This window comes from Tenrec ecaudatus, chromosome 16 (assembly GCF_050624435.1).
Source record: "Tenrec ecaudatus isolate mTenEca1 chromosome 16, mTenEca1.hap1, whole genome shotgun sequence".
Taxonomy (NCBI): domain Eukaryota; kingdom Metazoa; phylum Chordata; class Mammalia; order Afrosoricida; family Tenrecidae; genus Tenrec; species Tenrec ecaudatus.
This window is the reverse complement of record NC_134545.1, coordinates 23,589,152-23,615,618: the sequence shown is the minus strand read 5'-3', so window position 1 is coordinate 23,615,618 and position 26,467 is coordinate 23,589,152. Positions and strand designations below refer to the sequence as shown.

At 59.3% G+C, this 26,467-nt stretch overlaps 1 protein-coding gene across 4 annotated transcripts; it reads right to left on the bottom strand.

Annotated features, from left to right (window-relative positions):
* Window positions 1–7,957: 7,957 nt before the first annotated feature.
* Window positions 7,958–25,848, bottom strand: PATZ1 (POZ/BTB and AT hook containing zinc finger 1). 4 transcript variants are annotated; one of them, XM_075533314.1, is made up of 5 exons: window positions 23,585–25,848; window positions 22,255–22,318; window positions 16,625–16,796; window positions 10,788–10,925; window positions 7,958–9,503 (listed from the first exon to the last, which is right to left on the bottom strand). In XM_075533314.1, the coding sequence occupies exons 1-5, from the start codon at window positions 24,853–24,855 to the stop codon at window positions 9,085–9,087; spliced, it is 2,064 nt and encodes a 687-aa protein (XP_075389429.1). In that variant the 5' UTR covers window positions 24,856–25,848; the 3' UTR covers window positions 7,958–9,084. The 4 variants fall into 4 exon arrangements, with proteins under 4 accessions (XP_075389429.1, XP_075389430.1, XP_075389431.1 ...); XM_075533316.1 differs by having other exon boundaries at window positions 9,323–9,503; window positions 10,788–10,860; XM_075533315.1 differs by lacking the exon at window positions 10,788–10,925.
* Between the last annotated feature and the right edge of the window lie 619 nt (window positions 25,849–26,467).

Genomic DNA, 26,467 nt, shown 5'->3' with positions numbered 1-26,467 from the left:
CTGACTAAGTCAGCTGCACCCTGGTCCGACCATCACAAAGCTAGAGACCTGAGAACTAGAAAGGCGAGGTTCACTGAGCCATTTATCCCTCTTCCCTTCAATTAACCCCACATGTGTTTACCGGCCAGGTTGGCCCCATAAACTAACTCACAGACTAACAGAGGTCCACAATCAACACTCATGGAAACAGTAATCGAGAAATCATCTGCCACAGAAGATCCCTTTAAAATGTTAAAAAACAAAACAAACACTTTGAAGACTGAGGTACTCTTGACCCAGGCCATGGTATTGTCAATGGCCTCAGATGCGTCTAAAAGCTGGGTAACAAATAAGGAAGACTGAAGAAGACTTAACGCCTTTGGACGATGATGTGGGCGGAGACTATCCACCATCCCATGAACTGCCAGAAGAGCAAACTATCTGTCTTGGATGAAGCACCGCCGAGATGCGCCTTAGAAGCAAGGATGGTGAGACTTCACGTCGCCTACTTTGGACACGTTATCATGAGGGACCTGGAGAAGAACACTGTGTTTGGTAAAGTCAGCAAAAACAGAGGAAGCCCCTCAGTTAGATGGATTGACTCCGTAGCTGCAACAATGGGCTCAAACGTATCAACGATTGTGAGGATCGAGCCCCGAACCATGGGTGGGCAGTCAGTTCCAGCTCACAGCAGCCCTGCCTGTAGGAGAGAGTAGAAATGCCTGGCAGGGATCCCCAGGCTGTCATGCCGCAGCTTTCTCCTGCAGACGGCCTGACAGGTTCAAACAGCCCGGCTTTCCGATTCAAGTTGAGCCCTTCACTACTCTGCCACGAGGACATGAGACATGATCCCCACGGCCATCCCATCACTCCAGTTTATAGCCACCCTATTAAGGGTTTCCAAGACTTGGTATGTGCACTCTGTCTGGGGGCAGACAGCCTCATTTTTCTCCTGCAAAGCAGCTGGGAGGTTTTAACTGCTGACCTTGTGGTGAGCAGCCAACATGTAACTGGCAGCGACATGAAAGGGAAGGTGAATCCCTGTTTCTTCGTATGTACCCCTACTCAGGGTGGTTCGGAAGGACTAAAGCAAAAGCTGCGTGTTCTACATAATAACCACAGCGATGGGGGGAGGATGGAGGAAGTGAGGGACCGGAAAGTGCGAGGAGGGGGAGAGGAGACTGAGAATGCCCAGCTCCTGGCGGGCAGGGGGGCTGAGGAGGAGGCTTGGTCAACCGCCCCTGTGGCGGATGTGCCAGCTTTCATTTAAGCCCCCTCTCTGATGCCCAGAGGAACCCTGCTGGCGCAGTGGTTACGAGTGGGGCTGCTAACAGAAAGGTCAGCAGTTTGAAGCTACCAGTCGCCGCTGGGGAACGAGATGAGGCTCTCTGCTTCGGGAAGGATTTCTGGTCCCGGGAAGCCCCTAAGGCAGCTCCACTCTGTCCTTCAGGGCTGTTATGCGTCGGAATGGAGAGGGCAGCGAGTTGGTCAGTGTTTTGTTGCGCCTGATCCCGAAGTCGGGTAATTATCTGAGCTGGTCATTGATGGGGATGAAATAAAGGAAACCAGCCTGATGTGGGGAGCGAGAAGGGAGCCTCTTCAGGTGGAAAGTTGGAGAGAAGGGAGCCCCCTGAGAGCGCTCGGTGATCCTGGGGCCATTCTGACTTCCGAAGCTGTGGACAAGGTGACCCCACGGAGCAAGAGTTGGGGAGGACGGAGGCTCAGGCACTTTCTGTTCAAATAAGGATCTCTGGCAACAAGGCCTTTGTGGGAGGAGAGGGTCAGGACAGGGTGGGAGGGTCGGCACCTCTTGTTTACTTACACGATTGAGCCTACTTAAAAATATTCTCCAAACCTGGGGTAAAGTGAGCCCAGGAGGGATCCTGTGTAGAAGAGATGCTCGCAGGAATGAGGCTGGCCCTTCTTAGCCCTCCCGAGGGTTCCGCCTTCGCCTGTGACCCAGCTGGGCCTCTCCTCCTCCTGGTCCTGTTGGCGTGACACCCCGCGGAGGGTGGAGACAGGTAGACTCATTTATCACATGCTGGTCTGGGCCAATCGCCTCCTCTCCTTTGCTCACACCCAATCCAGCCCCCACCCTGGGCCATAGGCTGCCTGCTAAGGCCTTCTGCCCACCTGATTGGTGGCTGACTTTCCCAGCAGCCCCTACAGTGGACATGTCTGCAGGAAAGATAGGTGGCCTGGAAGAAAACATGGTGAACGAGTCCTGGGCTCTGGGGTGGCACAGTCCAAGACTAGTGTGTTAGTCTGGGTACTTTAGAGAAACAAACCCACAGAAACTCATGTAGAAGAGAGTTTTATATAAAGGTTAAGTGCGCGTCAAGAAAACATTGCAACCCAGCGCTGCCCAAGCCCACAAGCCCAACATTCACCCATTAACCCATATGTCCAACACCAGTCCACAAAGTCCTCCTCCATCTCACAAAACAGACGCAATGATGCCGACTGCAGGAGGAAAGCAGAGTCAGTGAATGTGTAAGCATCTCAGCCCTGGCAGGGGTCTCCACACGGGTGCTTCGGCACCCAGGGCTACATCGGGGTAGGTCCATGTGGCTTCTCCTCGGGGATGTCTTGCAGGAAGTGAGCCTTGCCAGCTGAAGCAGGGAACTGGCTAAGGCAGCTGCACCCTGGTCTGACCATCAGAAAGCAAGAGACCCGAGAACTAGAAAGGCGAGCCTTACCAAGCCATTTATCCCTCCGCCCTTCAATTAGCCCCACATGTGTTTAATGGCCAGGTTGGCACAATAAGCTGCCTCCACTGGAGTCCTGCCTCTGCCTCTCCGCAGCTGGGTGACATTGGCAGTGGCGTGCCCTCGCCGGGCCTCAGTGAGATTAAAACTCCCCCCCCCTCTAGGGTTGTGGAGGAGGACGCCAGACTCCTAAGTTGGTCTGTCCTGGGGAGAGACCATCTAAGCGGAGCTTTGAAGGGTGACCAGGGTTAGGGACTTGCTAGGCAGGGGACACTGCCTGTATCGACGGAGAGTTGAGCATCAGCCAAAGAAAGGCTTTTGAAAAATTAAACAGGAGCCTGTTGCGTGGGGATTTGTGTACCTGGCACAGGCCTCCAAACCCTTAGCAGCCCGAGACACAGATTCTGGCTCCAAAGAGGGTGTCCCTGAGGGACTGCACCATCCAGTTCCCACCACCCCAGGCTGGGCCCTCTGCCCAATACTGACTGGCCGCAGGCGGGTGGGGCACAGCCTTAGAGAGGGCAACAGACTCTTCCACACAAGGAAAGGGGTGTTTTTCCCAGTGTGCCCACTCACAGAGGTACAAGCTTTATTCAGCACCTCCTAACCCCACGCTGCCCTGTCCCTGAGGAAACTAGTTGGGACAGATTCTTCTCTGAGATAAATATTGGGCCTTTTCTTTCACAGTAATTTAGCAAAAGAGGCAGGCCCAGAGAGTAATCAGTCACTTGGCCCGGTCTCGCCCACCCCAGCGTCCAGCCTAGGGCAGCGCCAGCTGTGGAAGAGGTGGGGGGCACACCCAGGCTGGAAAGGGAATTCACCTTGACACCCATTCACCTCCTCATGAGAGAGAGTGTGGCTGTGGGGTTTCCACCTTGGAAGGGGACCCATAGTGCAGTCCTGAATTCACCCCTCACTAGCACCTTAAGGAGCCCAGGTGGCGGAGCGGGTTATGCACCGAGTCGCCAACCCCAAGGTCAGCAGTTTGAACCCACCAGCTACTCTTGGAAAGATTGGAAGTCTCATAAACCCACAGGGAAGAGCATGTATGTGTGTGTGTGTTGTGTTGGTTCCACCAGAAGAAAGCCCCGTCTTTCCCCCATGGAGCGGCTGGTGGTTTCAAACTGCTGACCTATGGAGTGCAGTCCCTCGTGTAACCACTGCGCCACCAGGGCTCGTTAGGCATGAAAACAAAGGACCAGGAAACAAGGGAGAAGGCGTATGGGGCAGGCGTACTGGCCCTGAGCGCAGAGGACACTCCGATGGTGGGCTCCGGAGCTGCCTTAGAATGACCTTGGCTGAGAGACATGGCCTTGCACTCTGTGTGGTCGATGAATTGACATCTCACCAGCCCAGGTGGTAGGCAGTTTAACGCACATGAACCAGGAGCCGGTGGGGGGCTGGAACCTGAGCCTGGGTGCAGTCCAAGACCAGATACCAGTGTGTGGGTTATGTGTGCGTATGTGTATATGTTGCATATTGTGTGTGCCTATGGTGTGTGTGGTGTGTATGTATGGTGTATGAGTGGTTTATGTGTGGTGTGTGTGTGGTGTTGCCTATATATGGTATGTGTGGTATGTATGGTGTGTATGGTACATGGTGTGTGGTATGTATGTAAGGTATAGTCTGGTAGGTGTGGCATGTGTGTTTGTGGTATGTGGATGGTGTGTGTAGTGTGTGATGTGTTTTTGTTGTGTATATATGGTGTATGTGTGTATGGTACATGTGTGGTGTGTGTGGTGTGTTTGGGGTATGTATGCATGGTGTGTGTATATGGTATCTGTGGTGTGTGAGATGTGGTGTATATGTATGCTGTGTGTATGGTATGTGTGGTGTTTTTATAAGGTGTGTGTGCTTGTAGGGTGTATGTAAAGTATGTATGTGTTATCTGTAGTGTGTATATATGGTATCTGTGTTTGTGGGGTGTGTGTGACGTGTTTGTGGTGTGACGTGTTTGTGGGGTGTGTGACGTGTTTGTGACGTGTTTGTGGGGTGTGTGACGTGTTTGTGGTGTGACGTGGTTGTGGGGTGTGATGTGTGTACGTGCACGTGTGAGTGTGTCGGGGTTAGCAGGAGGAGCTGGCCTCGGCAGTGGTCTAGAAGCTGTGGCCTCCAGGCTGAACCCCCCCTTGCCATCAGTTTTCGTACAGGCTGAGGGGTCATAGAGGTCTTTACCTGTGAATTCGAGTTTCTTCGTCTGTGAATGAAGCCTTATCCTCACACCTGGCCCTGCCCGTACTTTGGTGGCCCCTCTAGCTGGTGGCTCTTGCCTGTGAGGCCAAGTTGAGCCCAGGTGACAGAGAACACAGGACTCTGCAAGCACACACTTGCCCTCTGGCCAGTCCCACAGGTTGCTGACCCCTGCTCCTGCTCATTCTCCCAGGCAAAGTCAGGAGGGAACGGGCGAGCTGAAGGGGGAGCTTGGGGCGTTTCCTGTGAACACCCACCTGCCCACGGTCACCCACCTAGAAAGTGCTGGTCTGAGCCCGTGAGGCCACCATGCTAGAGGTAGGCCAGGGAGGGGAGCGCACTTCAGGAAGGCCACGAGCAGAGAGCTATAACCCAAATGCACAGCACAGGGGGTGCACAGTCCCCCGGGGGGGGCGGGAGGCCACAGGGGCTGGGAACCAACTGGATGCACAGGGGGGCCCAGGGGGAGCCCACTGGCTGGACCGGACAAGCCGTGGTGGTCCCCAGTGCAGGTGCCAGCTAAGACACCAGCTCTGGGTCTTGACAGTAACTGACGGCAGCTATAGTAGGGGACGAGGTGTAGTCAGGGCGTCTACGCACTGGGACAAGCCGAGTTAACACGTGTCAAGTGTTTAGTGGTAGGGTGACGTGGCCAGGAACAGGATGCAAAGGAAGTTGGCAGCAAGAAAAGCCTCTCACATCAAGAGCTACGAGCACACAGGGGAGCTGGCACTTTGGGGAATACCAAGTAGACAGCCTGGGCTTGGAGCCTGGGAACCCAGGGGACGCAGGCGGTTGCCGAGGTTCTCAGGGGATGGTCCCCCAAGGCCGCCCAGGGAGAGGGGCTGAGAGCAGGCACCAAGTCAGGCAGGGGAGAGGCTGAAATTTACTCACACCTGCAGGGAGCCTGGCTCCGGGCCTTACACCGCCTTACCAAGTGAGTCCTGCCACGCCGCCCACTTCACAGGTATCAAAGCCAAGGTTGGAGAATTGTTAACAGACAGCTCCAACAGGAGCTCCTACTTCTGGCCACAGCTCAGACCTGCCAGCCTCCATGTCCCACCCACTCTGGGCTCTCAGCTGTACCATGGCTCCACAGCTGGGCAGCCTAGGGTCTGGTGGAAGACAGGGCCTGCGGTGCCATGGTATCCCCCCAACTCTGCCAAGCACAGAGAGGGGTGTGGTCACTTTCGGGAAATGAGCACAGAACAATAGCAGCCGATAGGTCCAGATGTGTGCCTTCCTGGGTGAGCCCAGCCCAAGTATGCCTCTATGAAGGTGGCTTGGGGGAAGACAAAGCCAGCTAAAACCAGACAGAGACTGGAAGGTGCTCTGGTGCCCTAGGGGGGTTACTCGCCCGGCTGCTACCCACCAGCCCCTCCTTGTGAAGATCTACAGCCTCAGAAACCCAAAAGGGCAATTGTGTCCTGTCCGATAGGTTTGGGGTGAATCAGAAGCAATACCATAGCAGCGGCTGGGGGTGACCCGAGAGTCCCAGCTGAACCATTTCTCCAGGGCTGGGTTCAGAGCTTCCCAGGGTGCTGTCCCCTAGGTCTGGCAAGCCACCAAGGCTCTGGTGCACCCAGGAGGCAGAGGCTTCATGCCCATGTGGGCTCACTTTGAGAAGTCGGTGAACCTTCTCCTAAGTCTTCCCCCAACCGTCCCCTGGGAGCTCAGACCACCTAGGAGCTGAGCACCCTGCATTCTGCACCCCGTGCGTCTGCCTGAAGCCTGGGGGATGGAGTAGGCTGACCCAGTGCAGCAAGTGGGGGGTGGGGTGCCCCCTTCGCCAAAGGGTGTTGCCACCCAGAGACCCACCTCAAGGGAGAGGCCACTCCACATTCATTGCTACCCACCACGGCTGACTCCACGCTCGGTGATGGTGCAAGAGTTGGACAGACTTCGCTACCATTGTTTAAGTGTGAACGTCAAACACCAACACATGGCTAAGTGAGGAGTGGGTGTGCGACCTGTAAGACACATCCTGAGTCACATTAAACCCCGGCTCAAGGATGTACGCACCACCGGCCCCGTGCTTTCTACGGCAGCCGTCCGTGTCGTGTTTTCCATTGTTGACTCAGCTCCCGGACTCAGCAGCTGGAGTCGTGGGCCTTGTGGCACTCAACCATCACCATCCTCGGAAATAAAACTTTCTCAGGGGAAGCCGTACCCCCGCGAGTTACAAAAGCTAATGAAAACAGGAGGGGGGACCTCTCTCGGATCAGGAGGATTTGCTAATGACGCCGACGGTCGGCCACACACAAAACCCGAATCCTCGGCCTGGCAGCAATCCGTGGCGAGGCCACGAAGCTTGTTCGAGATGCTTCGGGCTAAATCGACGGGACCCGCTGCTCTCCCAAGTCCCGACTTTGCCGGCAGTCAGAAGCCACAATGTGGCGATGGTTTCTCCCTTCCTTTTTACTGGTTTGAAGGTTAAATGCCGTTTCTCTCCGCTGCGGGGTTTCCAGCTCCCCTGAGAATCCTCCGGATGCCCAGGGTGCCGAAGCTTCTCCCTCTTGCTCCCATGAGCTCTCTTGGCACAAACACGCCTGGCCTCTCTCCCCACTTCTGCTCTTAGTGTTGCCCTGCCTCGGGGAGGTCACGCAGGGCCGCCAGGGGAGACTCAAGATGCCAGGTTTCCCGGAGCCCTGTGGCCATGCGGGCTGTCTCATGACTCCCTCACCTTACATTCCTCGGTATATGAAGTCGTACTTCAATCTGCTGACTGTCTGTCTCTGCTAGTAAGCTCCGCAAGGGCGTCTTTCCCACCGCTGTGCTCTATCCCCAGGGCCTGGAACCATGCCTGACACTCAATAGAGAAGACAATAATATAAATATTGAGTCCTTGTTGAACGAAGGGATGCCGCCTGGCAGGAGAAACGCCATCTGTCAGTCCCGGCGGGGCTGGTGCACACAGCAGAATCCTCTCGTGCCAAGAGGCTTGTCCTCTGCTTGGGAAGAGAGGTCTTCTGGGATCCTTCCCCGCCCGGGAGAAGGGGTGCAGCACGCTCAGCCCACCCTCTGGGTCCCCAAGACGCCCTCCGCCGAAAAACTTACAAAGACTCCAAGAGCAGGCAGGGTAACGTACTAGCGCTTTTAATACAGTCTAATCAGATCAATCCACGTCGTGAGGACGAGCTGGGCTTGCTCAAGTGTGACATCACACACAGGTACACAATGTCCCCAACCTGCTGGCTCTCCCACCTTCCCGGCTCCCGAGAGCATCCGAACCCATAACTCCCTGACCAGACTGGCATTGTTTAAAATTTTGCATAAAACTATTTCTTCCATAGACTTAAAACAATCAACTAGCCAAGTTAATTATGGTACAACTAAACAAAGTGTCATCCTAACCCTAACGTGACTGCGGTTTACAAAGAGCTGTTTCACCTGGGGTAGCTTTCAGTAGCAATTCACTACAACTGGTCCTAAAAAATAATGACATTATCAGAGACTGAAAACCCAACAGCAAAGTTGAATGGTTAGAATCACGTAAGAACTGGAATTTTGGGGTGGGGGTGTCCCCCGTAGCTGAGCCTGCCCTCTGCAGTGACATAGGCTGGCCCTCCTAGCGGGGCTCAGGAGGGTCTGGGGCCCCCCAGACCAGGGGTTGAGCTCAGGGGGACAGACCTTTACCCCGTGGTCCGTGGGATGCTGTAGGCTTCTGGCTTCTTGAAAGATGCACACTGGCGCTAAGTGGATGGAAACCCTAGGATTGTTTCTTTTGAGGGGCATGGGAAGGGCAATGGGCTAAGTGATTGGAGAGGCGGGGAAGGAACCCCCCCCCAAAACTCATTGAGGTCCCAGAATGTCATGAGGTGGGATTTGGATTTTTGGGGGGAGGGGAGGGGTCACTAAGAATCGAGCACCAACAATTCCAGCTTCTGCCAATCAGGGAAGCCGGGATTGGTGTTGCCTCCGGAGGCCTATGTAGTGTTTCCTGCCCTCGTCCCACCCTGAGGCTCACAGGTTATTTCTGCAGAGCGTCAGGTGCGAAATCTATTTCTAAAGACCATTGAGGGGCTGGGTGGTTGGAGAAGGGAGCTGGGTGACAGGGCTGGGCTGGGCATTGGGGGGGGGGGGCTTTTTAAAAAAACAAACAAAAATCTCTCAGCTACAGAACCCAAAGACATCACCTCCCTCCGAATTCACAGCCTAGCTCAGCAGTCCCCGGAGGGCGGTGGTCTCCATGGGACACGCTTCCCCCTCATTTCCCCTCGGGCCCCATGGGCTGCTGGTCCACCTCGGGGTCTACTAGGGAGGACGCGAACGCCGACTGAACGATCTGGAACCCGAAGGACTCCAGGAGAGACATGTTCTGCTGGGGAGAGAAGGGGGAGCCGAGGGCAGGGCCCAGGTCCCCCAGGGGGCCCCCGAGGGCCCGGACGTGCACCTTCTGGATGTGTTTGTTCAAGTAGGACTTGGACCGGAAGAAGCTGCCGCATTCAGGGCACGGGTACTTCTTCTCCCCGTCGGATTCCATTTTGTTTTTGGGGACCGCCAGGTCGCAGGAGAAAGAGCCGTTGGCGCTCTGCTTCTCTGGGGTCTTCAGGTCGCTGGCGTCCGAGAGGTCACCGTAGGAGTCGGAGCTCTCAATCGGATCCTGATGCGAGCATTTCTGTCCTTCTACGAGAGAAGCGAGACACAAGAGAGAGGTTAAGGCCAGGCTTTGGGGAGGGCCCCCCTCCTGGGGGGGGTGGGGTTGTGGAGGGCAGCCGATGGCCAGTCGTGGCCCAGACAGAACCCAGCGAGGCTCAGCCCGTCAGCCTGGGTACCTGGCGTGCCCACGGGAGGAGAGAGCAGGGCCCTGGGGCCGCCAGTCTCCCTGTAGGTGACTCTCCTTGCAGGGGGCCACGTGGCGCTTCCGGTCAAAGGGGGCTCACACGGCTGCTGCCCAGACTCAAGACCCCCAATGCCTGGGCGCTCGCTCTCCCTCAGTGGGGGGACCTGGGGGTGTGCTGATGCGGGATCTCGTTCCCAAAGCACTCCAACGAGGCAAAGCCAGAGCCGTGAGGGCCTCAGCCCGCGGACCCCCTCCGGTCCAGTCAGAATCCAGCTGTTTTCCTCCTGCTGCGAACACCAGCCCTGCCCTCACCACCTTCCTGCCGACAAAACGCCCTTCCTTCCACGTCCACGGTCAAGGGGGGGCCGCATCACCGAAAAGCACCTTGGCACAACTGCACCGGCTGGGCGCCTGGGCCCGGCCCACCTTACTGGTGTCCTCTACCGACGACGGGTTCCACGTGCCATGCCAGGAAGGGGGTGGGGGGGCTGTGATGGGAGCGTGGAGCATGCCATCTCTACCATCTGCCGGGCCCTGGCCTCCTCCTCGAGGCAGCGACAGCACGGAGCAACACAGAACCACCTGAGCCGACCAGGGAGGGTGGGGCCGGGGGCGCTGCCTGCAAACCAACTGCACACCAGAGACCCCCATGCACCTCACGAATGCAGCCAGACGCCCTCCACAAAGGGCCGCTCACAGCCACCAGCCAGCCGCTGGCTCCCCGGGCCCGCAGGGGCGGAGGAGGCAGCTTCCAAGCCACACCGCCGCCGCGTCATCCTCACCGGGTGACCAGTCCATGGGCGCGCCCGGACCGACTCATCATGCAGGGCCCCTCTTCCTGCCCTGGGCCCGGGGCTTCCCTGCAGGCCCCGGTCGGTCGGTCGGTGGGGTGGGGTGGGGAGGGGGCCACCACGAGCAGGGGAGGAAGGCTGGGGAAGAGGAGGCGGGGCGGGGTCTCAGCAGGGCCCAAAGGGCTCACTCACTGGCCGGGAGTGGGAGCGACTGGCACTGCCACTCCGATGGCTGGGCCTCCTGGAGGCAGCCTTCCCGCCTCCCCACGCCCGGCCCAGCGCCCCCACGACACAGTCTGCGCAGAGAAGCAAAGTGCAGAGCAAGGGGTCGCTTGCCTTTGTTGCCATAGGTCCTGGCGCAGTGGAACGCTGCTCCCCCATTCGGGATGGGCTCCTGGTGCCTGGAGACCTGGGGAAGGGGAACACCGTGGTGGGTTTTAACATGGGCCTTTAAGTAGGAGGCAGAGGAGAAACCTAAACAAGACAAAAGGAGATGAGATCCCGCGGCCAGCACACACACGCGCTGCTTCCCCCACGCTCGGGGCTGGCCGCGCTGCCTGGCACGCCCAGCACAGCTGCCCTGAGAAGGGGCCCCCTCGTCGGCTCGTAAACCGCCGTGGCCTCGGGAGCCAGGTGCTCGGGAAGAGGGGGGGACTACCGTCCAGGAATCCATCCGTTTCTCTGGAGAGCCTACTCTGCCAGGCTGTGGCCGGGGAGGTGGGCTGGCCGAGACCCTGCCCCTGTCAGACGCCTGAGGCCCTGGGCAGCTGCAAGGCACCCCAGTGGGCAATGTGGTCATACAAGTACATGGGCTCCGGGGCCGCCCCCCCCGAGTTGAGCCAGCAGGACGCCTATGGACAACCGGACCAAGGACCTGGGCCACAAAGCAGACTCTGTCTCGGACGGGTGGGTTCAGGCCAAGAGACATCCTGCAGGAGCCCCCGTCGGGAGGTTGCTTGCCTAGGATGCTAACATCCCCGCTGTCGGGGTAACGGGGTTCAGACGGCCTTGCTCAGCCCCTCTGAACAGCGGCCAGAGGACCAGGCGGGCGAGTTCAGGGAGCGTGGCCTTCTCTGCTTCAAGGGCATGGGTGTCTCTCAGCTTGGGGGGTAGAGCTTCGAGGAAGAAGGAGAAACAGGGGTGGCTTCTTTTCTCTCGGTTTTATTTACAGCTGTGCCCGTGAGCTTGAGCCCTGAGATGGCTCGGGCATGGAAGAGAGGATCTCAGGCTGCAAGTGTGTGGACATGGAACCGGGCGGTCGGGTTTTCAGCTTGGATGTCGCAGGAGGCAGCTGTGCTGTCAGACGTCACCGTGGCCCGGGACCACCTGTCCTCCAGCGAGACATGGCACTCTGTGGCGTAAGGCCCACGCGGAGTGCCAGTGTGCCCGGAGGTGCGCCTTTAGCCACCCCCTACCCGCCCACAGGCTATCCGTGCTGCGGTTCCCTCGGGGGGTGTCTGCAGCTGCAGGGGGACCTCGGGTCCCTCCCTACAGGGTCAGAGGCTGGAGAGTATGCTGCATCGGCCCGAGGCTCATGCTCTTCTGAACACTGACAGGACTAAGTAAAACTTCACCTCTGCTGGGTGCCGGTGCAATACAGATGTTAGTCCGCGGGCTTTCCCAGGACCACCCTGTTACGGGGGTACCATCGCCATTTTGCAGATGACCAGATGGGAGGCCCATTGAGGTGAAACAACTGTAGTCCCTCACATAACGTCTCGAGAGCGGGGCCTGGACTCCAACGAGGGACCGTGTGCCAGGAGAACTTGGCCCTTACCCCTGGGCCCACTCTTCAATGGTGCCTGTGGTGTGCCCCTGGGCCCCTTATAACCATCACCCCCTTGAGAGTCATGTCTCTGCCACAGCGGCAGGCAAGACCGGAAGCCCCCCCGGAGGTGAGGGCTGGCCTGACAGCAGTAGCTGGCCTGCGGGAGGGAGGTGGGAGACCAAGCGAGACCGGACACAGGCTGCTTGCTCTTGGCTCTGCCTGGTTTGACAGGTGGTTCTGCATGGTGATCTGAGGAGTGGCCTGTCCGCGGCCAAGGGACAGCCTGGCTGATAAGAGTCCCACACTCACATTCCAAAGAGGGAGGCCAAACAGAAGCAAGGCTCCTGGGAGAGCAGAGTCTTAGCCCTGGCCCTTGGGTTGGCCTTCTAGACACCCTGAAGGCCAAGCTCAACCAAGAAGCCCTGGCCCTTGGCAGCCACCGCAAGCTATCAGGAGTTTCTGATCAGGCCATCCGAGAAGATCTGGCGCCCCCCTCCCACCTGTTTGTAATCCCATGCAGCGCCTTTCAAGCATGATGCCTCCACAGCGTGCCAGCGCAGATCACTGTCATCATAGGGGACGAGGTGGCGGCAACAGGAATGAGTGTGTGAACTCCTTGTATTGTAGGGGGAGCGGGCCCGAGAGATACAGAAGATGACAGACAAACGTACTTGCTGCGTCTTCCCGCGACACAGCTTGGGACACACATGGCTGGGTCCCCGAACCTTCCCCTGCTGCCAACGGTACTATCTATAGCATGACCCCGGGGTGGGGGGGCGGCGAAGGAGGGAGGGCTGGATCCACAGCTGCCACTTGGAGCCCAGACACTAGACACAGAGCGACTTAGCAGCTAAGTGTGAGGCTAGAGCAGAAGCCGAGCAGAACATGTCTTTCTCACCACACACGGTACCCACCCGCCCGTGATGAGCCACCGATGAGCCAAGAGCCAAGAGGCAAGGAGCGGGGCCTGATGAGAGTAGAAGAGACGCCATAGCCTCTAGCTCCTAGGTCGAAGAGACCCTTGGAGACCACTGGCTCCCAGGAGGGAATTCTTCAAGGGGCTGACTCGCCCACCCTCTGAGAGCACCTAGAGCTGATTCCGGCCCCTCCCTACAGAGGCAAGCCTCATGGGAGAGTGGTCTTTAGCCCTGGCCCTTGGGTTGGCCGCCTGCTAGAGACGCTCAAGGTTCCTCAGGGGGATTTTCTTGCCCGGTACGCCTGCCACTTGCCCTTCAGGAGCAAAGCCTCCTTTGGCAGGTGAGACACCTGTGCAGGGATCAGACGGCCCAGACCCCCGCAGGGCCCGACCCAACGGGAGCGAGGCGCAGTCGGGTCGCGTCCGCTCGGGCTAGCAGGAGGGCAGGCTGCCCCTGTGCTGGGGTTGGCACTGGTGCCTCCTGGTACACGTACTCCCTACCGCGGCGAAGGCTTCCGCTCCCTTTGAAGCAGAGCCATGGGGCTTGAGTCCGTCGGCTCGGCCGACCAGCTGCCCCTCATCCTCACACCGAGACAACAGCCGGTGCCCAACGATCCTTATGCCGAAACCGAAAAGGGGAGGAAGAAAATCGCGGCGCCCTACCGGGCCCTCTCTCCTTCCCACGGACTCCAAACCAACCGATGGCCTCCCACGAGAAGGAAGGAACCGAGTTGTCTGCTCGGAAGCATTCCCTCCCCTGGAAGTATCTCCCTCTGGACACGGTAGGTGGCTCCCAGGTCCTAATCTGTCTCTCGGGCAAAGCCAAGGTCCCCTGGCTTCTAGCAGCAACTCACCTCACTCAAGTCTCCTCCCACGTGCCCGGTCTTCACGAGGCTGTCTATGCGGCCAACACAGACTAAGGGCCCGTTCAAGGATCCAACCTCAAGTGTTCTGACCAGCTAGCTGGCACTTAGCCCCGGTGAAGGCAAGAGCACTCCTGCGCTCGCCGATGCAGCGCCGACAGTCACTGTAGCCCCACGGATGGGCAGTATAAACGGTGATCCCAGCGGGCTCTGCATTCCCGTCAGTGTTCGCTGTCTTGGGTGTCCAGAAAACCCTTGTCCTCCTCTGGGAAAGCCCACCCTTTTTTGGGGGGTGGTGTTGGGGGGGGGGTTTCATCTTCCCATTTCAGCCCAAGGAATAAATCTAGAGGCAGAATCCTGCTCCTCCTTCTCTTCGGAGACAGATCACCATTGTTCTCTCTTCCTCACACGCTAAACCAGAGGCCTCTTTGGACTTCTTGGAAGAATGGGCCTTCCTGCTCTGAGTCCAGCGCCTACAGAGGTCACCTGAGGATCTGGATCGCGTGCTGGCTTTTCTGAGACATGGGGGTTCTGGCTGTACTCTTCGGGCACCCACCCGAGTCCTGGTTGGGGCCCAAGCCCTTTTTATCCACCAGAGAAAGAAAGCGCCCGGGGTATACGCGATACTGGCTTTGCCCCATCTCCTAACGGGGCCAACATCTCCGGGCTCAGGTCTTCTTCCCCGCTGGGCTGGGGGCCCACCGGGGCTAGGGGCTTGGCTCTCCCAGCCAGTTCTCCTCCACTCTGCCATCAGGACCGGGGCTTTCCGAGTCTACTCGCCAGCCTCCTCCATTCGCTTTGGTCCTCTGCCTCTGTTCTTTGAACTTGGCTCCTGAGCTAGGAACGTCCAACCTTGGAAATTTAAGGCAACCTCTGCAGACTGCTGGCACATGGCAACAGACTCCAAGTGGTTGGGGGGCCCTGTCAGGAAGCCCGAGGTAGATGAGGTAAGACAGGAAGTGTGACCTTTTTTTCTAGGGCAGCCACATTCAAAAGCTCCCCTCAGCACGGTACTGCTTTCTGCACACACAGCCCCCCACTGCTCACCACCTGGGGGGGGCCTGCCAGGCCAGGGTTCCCGGGCTCAAAGTGCAGCACGGCCAGTTCTACGCTGCTTTTGTGGCCACTTCCCATTTCACAATGGCTGTGCTGGTGGCAGAGAAGCAGGCACCCATTAGCCAACGGTCTGCAAGAGAAACTCCAGGGGGGCGCAGTCGCGGGGAGATTTCCAAGGCACCAAGAACACACAGTGACACGGCAGGCTCTCTCTACTGGGGGATCTCCGGCACGCACAGCTAGCCCAAGCCCAAGGACCCCGCGCTGTCTGCCCACGCGTCCCTGCTAACTGTCACAACGTGTCAGCGAGTGTACGGCTCCCTCAAAGTCAGCATCGCGGGGTTCCGAGAATGTCCGCATACCTCATCTCCCCAGGTCCCCACAGCAACCCGGCAGGTGGGCAACAAGTCTTCCCAGCCCCCTTGGAGCCATGAAGAAACAGAGGCTTAGGAAGGACAGCTAGAACACACAGAGGGGCTGAGACCCCAACCCTAGACCACGTGTCCTCAAACTATGGCCCCCGGGCCACATGTGGCCCACCGAGGACATTGATCCGGCCCACCAGGTGTTTTTGCCCCATTTGTTTATTTACTTCAAAATAAGATATGTGCAGTGTGCATAGGAATTTGTTCATAGTTATTTTTTAAACTATAGTTCGGCCCTCCAACAGGTCTGAGGGAAAGTGAACTGGGCCCGTTTAAAAAGTTTGAGGACCCCTGCCCTAGACCCTCCAACTCCTGATTCTCCTGCTTCACCCACTTGACCACAGCCCCGATTGTCAAGAGCATGAGGGCCAGAGCATCTCGGGAGAAGCCTTCACAGCGACACCCCCCACCTGACCACGCAGCAAGCACACGACGACGCAGAAGCCACTTTGCACCATCCGCAGCTGCCCCGACTTCCTTCAGCAGAGAGATGGCGCCAGCCGCCGCCTCTGCCGTCACAGGACACGCGCCTCCAGTCCTTCTAAGAGCCACCGAGACCCAGCAGAACCACAGGGACAGGCCTGACCTCGACCCACAGAACCAACGCCCGGGCCACAGGATGAGACGCCGGCGAGGCCAACTTTGTCCTCAACACGATGACCAACTCAGAGCATCTTCTCATCATCCAGGCCAAGGTCCACCTGACGGCGCTCCTTTCTGACCTTCTGTGCTAGAAGGGTCTCCCCTTCTCTTGGTAAGCTCTGCTGAAGTTCATGTGACAGCCAGTCTGCCAGGTAACCCCTCAGGCAGGACCCCTCCTCTTCCACCTCCTGGGACCGAATGACTCCCCGCCACCCCCCAACCTCAGGAGCTTAGAGGTGTCTGTGACAATATAGTCATCCTGTTTCAGGGGCTCAAGCATTCCAAGCACCCCAACTTTCTCCGGAAGGCAGGGTTAGCAATCTGCTAAGCTGGGAGCTGCAGGCAGTTGGAAAGTTGGTGGCTGGAAAGGCGTTTATCACCCGGAGAGAAGGGAGAGCCGGGCAGAGTCTGAGGAAGGATGGGCAAGACACCCTCCCCCCACCGGGTCCCCCACGCAAGCTGCGGCCCATCTTCTGGAATGGAGGAGCTAGTGGGGCAGTTACCTCGGTTACAGATGCTGCAGAAGTTGCTGGGCCCCTCACTGTGCTTCTTCAGGTGATCGGCCATGTACGCAGCCCGCAGGTACTTGCCACACACCTGGCAGGGCACCTTGTCTTCATGACAGGCCAGGTGGGAACGCAGGCGGTCGCGGGTGGCAAAAGAAGCATTGCAGGTCTGAGGGCAGACGGGAAGATGGGACGGGTGAGAGTAGCCCTTCGGCGAGATCCCCCCCCCCCGACACCCTGCTCAAACTACAAACTACCATGAGCATCACATGGCTCCCCCCTTTGCAGTGATCTCAAAAGTCTGGTCCAGGCTTCCAAGCCAAGTGGCTACACTTTATTTCCCATGATGCCTCTTCGTGGGACCCTGGAGTTGAAAACACTGGTCCCCAATGATTGTCATAAGCATGTCAGGTCATGGCAGCTGGAGCGCCCCCTCCTTCGGAATAGAGTGAGGCATGTTTTCATCACAGACACGAAGACCTGGCTTCAGGAGTATTGACTGTGTGCATTTGCTAACATAAAAACAGACCAGTCTCCCTGTTCGCCATCTCTACTCCCCGACCCCCCGTTGCTCTAGATAAAGATTTTGATTCATTCACTTTATTCAAAAGTGCTGGTGGGGGAGGGGGAGGAGAAAAAGGAAAACGAGGAGCTGATTCCAGGAACCCAAGCAGAAAGCGAGCTTTGAGAATGATGAGGGCAACGAATGTATTCGTGTGCTTTACACAACTGACGTATGTGTGGATTGTGCTAAGAGTTGTATGAGCCCCAGTGAAATGCTTTATAATTTTTTTTTAAGTGCTGGTGGTCCTGGCCAGGGAGACGAGCCACGAATGGAAAGGAACAGCACTATAAAACGCAGAGAACTCGTGACATTCTCATGAGTTTGTTCTCCAGAAAAAACCACACCAAAAAACCCCACCAGCCTATGAAATGATACCATCAATTCTGCTCACTTGCGAATCAGCACAAAGCATGAGGGAGGGCCTTTGTGAGCCGTGAAGCTTGGGAAGGGCTGGTGCTGACCAGACACGTGAATGCTGCCCTGTGTTGACTGCGCACTGCTGCTGGGTCGGGCAGGCAACAGGCGTGCCATGGGGCTCACGAGACGCTGAGCAGGCTGTGGGGTGTGCACCCATTCACCACCAGGCCTCAGGGGCTGGAGCGTTCAGGACCAGACCCAATCCCCCAACTCCCCTTCCCCAGCCGGGATGCAGAGGCACCCAGGTCACTGAATGTCAGGCAGGCCCTCGGGAGAATGCGGCCGCGTGACTGCCAAGCTGTACCCCGTTTCTTTTTCTGTGGGTGCATTTGCTGCGTTCAAGCTGTGCTGAAGAGCAAGGCCCATCCGCCTCGGAGTTAGTTACAGACAGAACGTCAGCCTAGGAAAGCCTCGCCACCTGGCTGAGGTGCCAGGATGGTGCTGTGTGCCGGAAGCGGAGGCTGATCCTGAGCTCAGTGTCTGAGTCCTGCCACGGTGTCCCCCTCTGTGTCTCCTCAGAGTCCAGTCAGGGAGAGAGCCAGGCAGCGCAATAAGGATGTCAAAGACACCACTCTTATTCTGGGTGTCCACAATAGGTATCTGCCTGTGCTTCCGTAAGTCTTTGAAGTCAGTGTTATAGAGTTGAATAAAGCAGTTTGTAATGGGGTGAAACCTGGCTTTCACTCACTTTGTGTATTTTGTTTTCGATATGAGAAAAATGAAGTGTTGGAAGCCACTTGGCCAAGAGCACGCGGACCAGGCTACCAGAGGAAGTGGCGGGCTTCCTACTCCGCCAACCCTGCTGGCTGCCTCCGACACTGGGATTGTCCCCAGCTTAGAGAGGTGCCAACTGAGGCCCAGTGAGGCGACCTTGTGGCAGGAAAGCAGACCAGCCTGAGATCTCACCAGTCTACTGACTCCATAGACTTACACTGCTTCGGGGGTGGGGTGGGGGGGTGTGAAACTGCTGGTAGCTGATATCTTTTAACCCCGTGTACTTATAGCCTCGTCATTTTGACGAGAGCAGCCATGCCCCTCCCGGCAGGTGGTGCTGAGAAACTGCAGCACGTTAGCATGCCGGGTCTGATCTAAACTGGGTCCAGCATCAAGGGCCTTGTGACCCCCATCCCAGGCCACAATGGGGCAAGTGGCATCTGACTACAGGGGTAGTGAGAGCTGTCTTATCACCCTCACCAACCTGGGTGGCCAGCCCTCCAGAGGCTGTCTGTCCTACACAGCTGTCCGAGGATGCCGGCCAGCCAGACATCCATGACCCGCGAGTTCTGTATCCCGGACTGCTAAACACACCAGCCTGGCTGGCTCCCCCATCCCCCCACACCCCACCCCACCCTCCCTCCATGATCTGGCAAGGAATGAAAGCCAACTTTTGCCTGACCAGACATCATTCAGAATGCAAATCTGTGCAGGGAAAAGAAAAGCCAAGCAAACACAGAAACCAAACGAAACAGAAATCTTCACTGTGTTACACAAGCCAAGCTGAAAGGGCTGTTGGCTCCTTGGTACCAAAAATTGGCACTCTGTGGCTGAAGTCCCCAAGACTTCCTGGGGGGCTTGTCTAGGCTGCCAGAATTTACGCCCCACAGAACAGGAAGGAGACTAGTCACCTAGCCCGGCCCGGGAGAGGCAATTGAAACCCCCAGGCTGGAAAGAGAGAGAGATAGAGACAGACAGAGAGAGAGAGAGAAAAAAGCAGTCCCAGCCTAAAGACAGAACCTACAGTGGGGTTATCACTGCATCCCAGCCCTGCTCCCTCCCCGTCCTGGCCTTTTTTTCCCCCATCCCAGGCTTCCTAAAAGTTTGGGGCAGGGGCTTACTCACAAGTGCATACCCTGCTTTGGTGTGGTGGAAGTCTGGCAACTCTGAGGCACTTTCCTGCAGCTTGGAAAGGCATAAGAGGCCGTCCTTGGAGCTCCAGCTCCACAGGCCCCCTTTTTGAGAGTGTCCAACCAACTCACTCCTCGGATGAGCTTTCCCTCCAGCTCAGATGCCACCAACAGTGGGGCAACAAGTGGGGCTTCTGGAAGCACTGGGAGAGGTCTGGACTGCTCCAACCTCAAATCTCATGCGGGGCCCCCAACACGTCCCAGACCACTCAACCCAGAAACCCGGCCACACCTAGGGCATCTCAGCTGCACCCGGCAAGGTAAGGAGGCACCACCCGAGCAGAGGTCTGCCTCTGGCCAGTCTCGGGCATTCTGCCCCTTTCTGGTGGCTGTTCACGCAGCTACGACACCAGACTATGTAAACACAGCCCCCTTCCACCTTCTGCACCAATATCCACGTACCACCAGAGGGACTGGGGGGTAACCGCAAGCCCGGCTCTGCCAGGGGCCCCAGGAACCAACTCCGAGCGAGCCTTCCTTCTGTCTCTGATTTGCCCAGGACCCTGCACCAGGCAAAACCGATGCTGCTTGTTTCCCCAAACCCAGGCACACCGGGCTGGCGAGAACAGGCCGGGCAGCCTGTCCTCAGCTCAGGGTGAAGTTCTGGATAGGGGAGGAGGGGGTCCCACAGGTCCGTGAGCGTGCACTGAAGGTGGGGCAGCCCTGGGCTCAGGCACCAAGGGACGGTGATGCCAGGGATATGACACAGACCAAGGACAAAACACACAAAGCCTCGAATGTTAGAATGAAAAGTTTTTATCATCACTCCTGTTCTCCGGCGGAGCCCGTGGGCCTACAAGGACGCACCAGTGGGACCTGAGGGTCGACATCTGCTCGATCCGCCCCACGCCAAGCTACTGGTTAGTCTCATTCCAAGCAATAAAATCAACCTCAAGTCACAAGAGTCTAGTTCACTAGCCAGAAGTGAAAGCAGGACCCTCTGAGTGGGCAGGGGATCAGGGCAGCATGGGTGACTCTAACTAGAGTTGGACCAGAGTCTTCTCTGGAAGTAGGGGAGAGGTGGGGGCCAGGTCCAGGGAGTGGTAAGCCAGTGGCTCCGTTCCCACCAAGAACCAACAGCTAAGATCATCCAGGCAAGTACAGATGCCCAGGCACCACATCCTGTGCTAAAGCAGGGAGAGGCAGGAGAGCCCAGACAAAAACCGGACAGGTCGGGGTGGGGGTTCTAGGCAGGAGCCCTTTGCATCCCCATTTGCAAGCCCTCAGCTGGAAAGACCCCCATCACCCAGAAAGGAACTGGGAATGGTAGGCAGGGACCACCCCAGGCCTTTCCCAGAGCAGAGATCGCAGACCAACGGGCACTTGGAAGCTCTCTTGGGAAGACTCAAGCTAACCTACAGGCCACTGGGTAAAGGCCCGGCCACCCTCGGGGGCAGTCCAGCCCTGCCTCAGATATCCCGGTGGGGCTGGACAGAAGAGAGGGCTGCTGGAATGTGCTGGGCCCAGGCTTTCAAGGGCGGGGAGCGATTTTTTTAGTGAAAGGGCAAAGGCGGTGTCAGGAACCGAATGGGACGACCTCCACAAGGCAGGCTGGGCAAAGTCCCATGATGGCAGGTCGCTAGGAAGAGGTTCCAGGGGTGGCAGGCCGCTGCTGCTCCCAACCCACACCTGGAAAAAGGGCAGAGAGTGCAGGTTACCCCCCCAGGCCACCGGGCACGCCCCCACTGCCCTCTGGACTCCTTCCTCTTAGCTGCCTAGCCGCTCAGCACACTACACGACCCAGGAGAGTCCAAACGTGCTCCGAGACGGGAGAACCGGAGAGAGACAGCAGCGAGGCGCAAACAGATCCGGGCAGGCCCGCCCCCTGGGTCCTCTCATCTTCCTCCAGGGAGGCCACCTGGCCTGGCACTTGGAACACTTTTGTTCTTCGGGCCTTGGTACTCTACCCTCCCTCTTGACATGTCTCCCTGAGCCCTCCCCTCTGGCCACCAAGGGGACAAAGATAAGCAAGGTGTCCGACCAGAAAGCTGTCCCAGCTCCCCTGCTCAGCCCCACCCTCAATACAGTGGAACCTGGCACAGGAGAGGCGCGAGAACCACAAGGACAGAGGCCTGTGTCCCATCCACCGGGCACCAGCAGGGCCTCGGGAAACAGTTGAAGCAGACACCCCAGGGGTGAGGCTGGCCCAGCCTTCCCTACCTGCTCCCGCTACAGAGGTCCGGCAAGAAGGAGACCACCAGAAGCCCTGGCTACACACACACAGCTAAGGATGGTTTAGACAGGTGCCGGGGCTCGAGTGGGCCCACCCACTCCCCATGCCACTCTGTGTGCCCAAGCGAAGGGAACCCAGACCTCCGTCGACTCAGGACAGCCTGCCCGGCTGGCGAAGACACCGACAACACTGGCCTGCCAGGAGCCCTAAGCACACCTTCCCCTCCCAAGGTGGGTCCCTGTGGGGTGCTGGGAGCCAGTGCCATCGTGGCATGAGTAGGGTGCCAGCCACGGAGCCAGCAAGCACCAGTATCGAAAAACTAAGCAACAGAGAGAAGACGGGGTGGGACCCACGATCAGGTAACCAGGAAACGTGGGGGTGGAGGGGCTGAGGGGGTGGGGTGGGGAAAAACGAAGGACAAGAGACAAGGCAGGGACAGAGCGGGAGGTGCGCAAAGCAGGGGTCAACCAGCCGGTCCGGCACACGTGCCAGTTGCCTGTGCCCAAGGGCCATGAGGACAGTAAAGCAGCTCCTCCTTCAGCCCATCTCTGCCCGGCCCGGCCCCTACCTGACACTTGTGAGGCCGCTCAGAGGTGTGCACCTGCTTGATATGTCCGTTCAAGTGATCGGGCCTGGAAAGAGAGAATCATGACTTTAAACCCTGAAGAGACTTGACCAGCAAGCAAACCCCCACCCCAACACACACACACACACACACACACACACACACACACATGCAGAGGGATCTCCCCAGCCACCCCTGAGTCCCACAGGCCTTGCCCAGGAGGGAAATGAGCCTTGGTCTAGCCTGGCCTATGCTACCCCCTTCTCCAACCAGCAGCTCAGGGATTTCTGGGATCTTTGGCCTTGCTGCAGGAAAGGGGTGGGCGTGTGAGACTCATTGTCCAGACTAAAGCCCCTTGGAAACTAATTGTTCCCCTCCCCCCATCCTCTCCTACCACAGAGGCCATTGAATGCCACCCAGATGGAATTTAGTCCTCAGAGGCCATGCGATGGAGCTTCCGTCCCCAGCTGGGCTGGTAAACCAGATGCCCGCTGGAGCAGGTGGGCAGGGGCTGCCCGACCGGTAGGACTGGTTCCTGGATGGGGCCCCTAGAAGGGAGTTCTCCATCCTCAGGTACGTGTGTACGTACACACACACACACACACACACACACACACACACACACACACTCCTCAGGACCAGGCAAGTTAAAACCAGCCATCCACTCTGAATATTTTTTGGGAGGAAAAACCAAACAAGCCCCTGCTCCCAGACAATCCCTCAGTTCCCGCCAGGCTCGCTGGAAAGTGGACCCCTACAGGGATCCTGCCCTGAGGGTACAGAGGCCCTGTGGGTTCCCTAAGCCTCTGGGGGCACCAAGTCCTTGCAGATAAGGATCTGGGATGCTAACAAAAGCCGGTGGCAGGAGACTCTGTGGGGGTGGAGATGAGGATCAGACCGGCTGGAGCAAAGATGCACTTGTCCCAGCCCCTCCCTCAACAGCCATTCATGCAGGGAGAGTCACTGGAGGCGCCCAGCCTCCCGCCCCCAGAGAGGGCCCCATGCCTGGAGCCGGAAACACAAAGGGAGCCCAGGGAGAAGAATGGCCAGGCCTGGTGGCTGTGGCCTGAGGAATCCAGCCCCTTCCAGGCCCCAGGGGGAGACAGTGGGGCTCGCTTAGTGCCAGGGGACTTCCCCACAGGAAGAGAAAGTGGCTCTTGGCAGCTCCATCTCAAAAGTAGGGCCTTTCAAACCCGCTCCTCAAACCAGAGGTGACCACGGGGAGCCCAGGGATTCCCCACCCCCACCCCCAAGTCCCCCCCTCTAGATCTTGATAAAGAGTCACCCCAGAAGCCAGGAAGAGGTCTGGCGGGGGGCAGCGCACCGTTCTCACCTGGAGAAACCTTTCCCACAGCTCTGGCAGATGTAGGGCTTGCCCACCGAGCCGTCGTGGGACCGCACGTGGTAGGACATGCGGTCTTTCCTCTTGAACCGCAGTCCGCACACGGGGCACGAGTAGGGCTTCTCCCCGGAGTGGGAGAGCTTGTGCCGGTTGAGATGGTACACGTCGCGGAAGATCTTCCCACAGATCTCACAGGCCACCTGCTTCCGGGTCCGACTCCTCTTGCGGGGGCCATCGGGGTCCTCGGAGATGGGCAGGCCATTCTCGCCCAGCCTGGGCGGCGGAAGGTCGATGTAGCCCAGCTGGAGGCTGGTGACGCCGTGCTGGGCCTCGTGCTGCCGAAGCCGGTTGGCATCCGTGAACACCTTCCCGCACAGGCCACATGGCAGGATGCCTGCCTCCCGCAGGCCCCCCGGGGACCCAAACATGGAGTCCAGCAGGTTGGCCTTCCTTGGACGGCCCCGGCCGCGCTTGCCAGTCAGGGGAGGGGCACTGGACGCCACACTGGGGAAAGGGGAAGTCAGCAGTTGGGGGGACAAGGGTCCGGCCACCATGGGCAAGCGGTCCACCCCAGGTAGAACAGGCAGAGAGGCTTGGCTGGAAATGGCCGCACCTGCCGCCCGCGCCACCTCGTCCTCGGGCTGCATGCTGCCGGCTATGCCATTGCTGTTGGCGGCCAAGGCCGCCCCATTGGTCATGTCCAAAGGGAAGCCCAGGTCCGAGGTCCCGGGGGGCCGGAAGAGCATGATGTCGGCCCGAGCAGGGGGCACCAGGATCTGCACGTTGGACTGCTTGATGACTTCCTGGCAGATCTCAATGACGGACCTCATCAGCAGGAACTTGGCCGCGGTCATGAGCTCGGGGAAGCTCTCCAGGCGCACGACAATGCGAGACGTGTAGGCGAAGTCCAGGATGTCCCCGAACACCTTGGAACTGATCGTGTGCATCTCCAGCTCCCGGCTGCCCCCCGCCCCGCCGCCGGGGGCTGCAGCCGCACCCCCGACGTCGGCGGGACCCCCGTCCCCAGCTCCGCTGTCGCCCAACTGGGCACTGAACACCGACTCAAAGTACTCGCTGCAGGCGGCCAGGACGGCGCGGTGCGCTGGGAAGCTCTCGTCGCCCACCCGCAGGAGCACGTCGCAGAAGCGCCCGCCGTTTTTGCGCTGCTGGTTCAGGTTGTGCAGCATCTCCGTGCTGTGCCTGCTCACCTGGTAGGTGTAGCAGCCCGAGGGGCCGCAGGAAGCGTCGTTCACGCGCTCCATGGCCTCGGCCCCCTGCTCACTAGCCGGCCCGCAGTACCTGCCCGCCCCCTCCCTTCCCCGAGGCAGCGAGAAACGGGGTGCAGCGGACGAGTCTCCACTCCCCACACGTGCCGGCCCAGGGCTCTGTGGGCTCGCAGGTGCGCCGAGCGCACACGCCCCCCGTCCGGCTAGGGCTATCTAGAAGGCGAGGGGCACGACCCGCCACATGGCCGCCCCGGAACGCTCGCGATCGCCCCTTCCTCTCTCCTCCCGGTCCGCCCGCCCCCCCTCCTCAGTCTACCTTCCGGGGGGTACGCGAGAGAAGAGGTGCGCCCCTCCGGCCAACGCGCCTGCCACCTCCCCTCCCTCCCGCCAGGCGGCGCCGGCGCGCAGCCAAGAGCGGCGCGCGCGCGCGCGCGCGGAGCCGGAGGAGGAGGAGGAGGAGGAGGAGGAGGAGGAGGGGTCGGCCGCGCAGGCGCGCGCGCGCCGCGGCTTTTCCCGGGCCCGCTGGGGGCGCGCGCTGCGTCCCCTGCAAAGCGCGAGCCGGGGCGGGGGCGCCGGAGCGGAGGAAACAAAAGGCGAAGGCGGCGGCGGGGTGCGCGCGGGGGCGGCGGCGCGGGCCGATCCCGAAGCCAGGCGGGCGGCGGCGGCGGCTGGAGCGGGCGGGCGGGCGAGCCGGCGGGCGGGCGGCGGCGGCGGCGGGGCGGGCCCTTCCCCGGGCTAGGCGAAGGCGGCGGCGGAGCGAAGGCGCTGCGGCCCCGGGCTCCGTGTGTTCGGAGCGGAGGAAAGATGGCAGCGGCTGCACTTCCTCTTGCACTTTCACCCCTGGGGGGAGGAGAAGGAGGGGGCGATACCAACAACACCCCCCCCTCTCGCTTACAAAAAAAAAAAAGAAACGGTGAGCTCGGTGGGTGGGGGGGCCCGCCGGGCGCCCCCGGCCCTGCACGTGCGCTCCCGGATCCCTGGCTGCCCAGCACGGCAAACTTTCCACTTTCTTTGTGCCGAACGCCCCCCCCCTCGCTCAGCCGAGGATGCACGTCCCCCCTTCCCTATTTATACAACCCCCCCGGCCCGCTCCCCCCCGCTTCCTGCCCCCCCTCACTCCCCAGCTCCGCCAATGCTAGCGCAGGCTGAGCCCCCGTCCGCCCCCGCCTCCACACCCCGCCCCCACACCCCGCCCGCGGGGCCGGGGGCTGCAGTCCCAACCCCCCCCCTGGCCAATGCAAACGAAGCGCCGAGCCAGCAAACCAGCTCCCAATGCCCCTCCCCTCCAGGCCGAGCGTGGCCGGGAGGGGGGTGGAGGTTCCGACCCGCGGCCCCCAGCCTGCGACGCGCACCCACGGCCCGAGTGGGTGCCGAGGACCCCGCGGAACCTCCAATTGCTGCCCGGAATCCCCAGAAGTTGCCTGCGACCGCTCCCGGCTCTCGGCCCCGGGCACGGCGACCCTCCCGAGCTGCTTCTGCACCCCGTGCGATCCCAACAGCTAGGGAGAGGCAAGCCGTGTCCAGCCGCCCTCCCCAGCCACCGCACACCGAGCTTTGTGCCCCGGAGAGCGGGAAGTCACCAGCTCCGGGAGGCGATGGTTGTTGGGGTGCGCCGAGTAGGGACCCCCGCGCCCCCAGCAGTCACGGA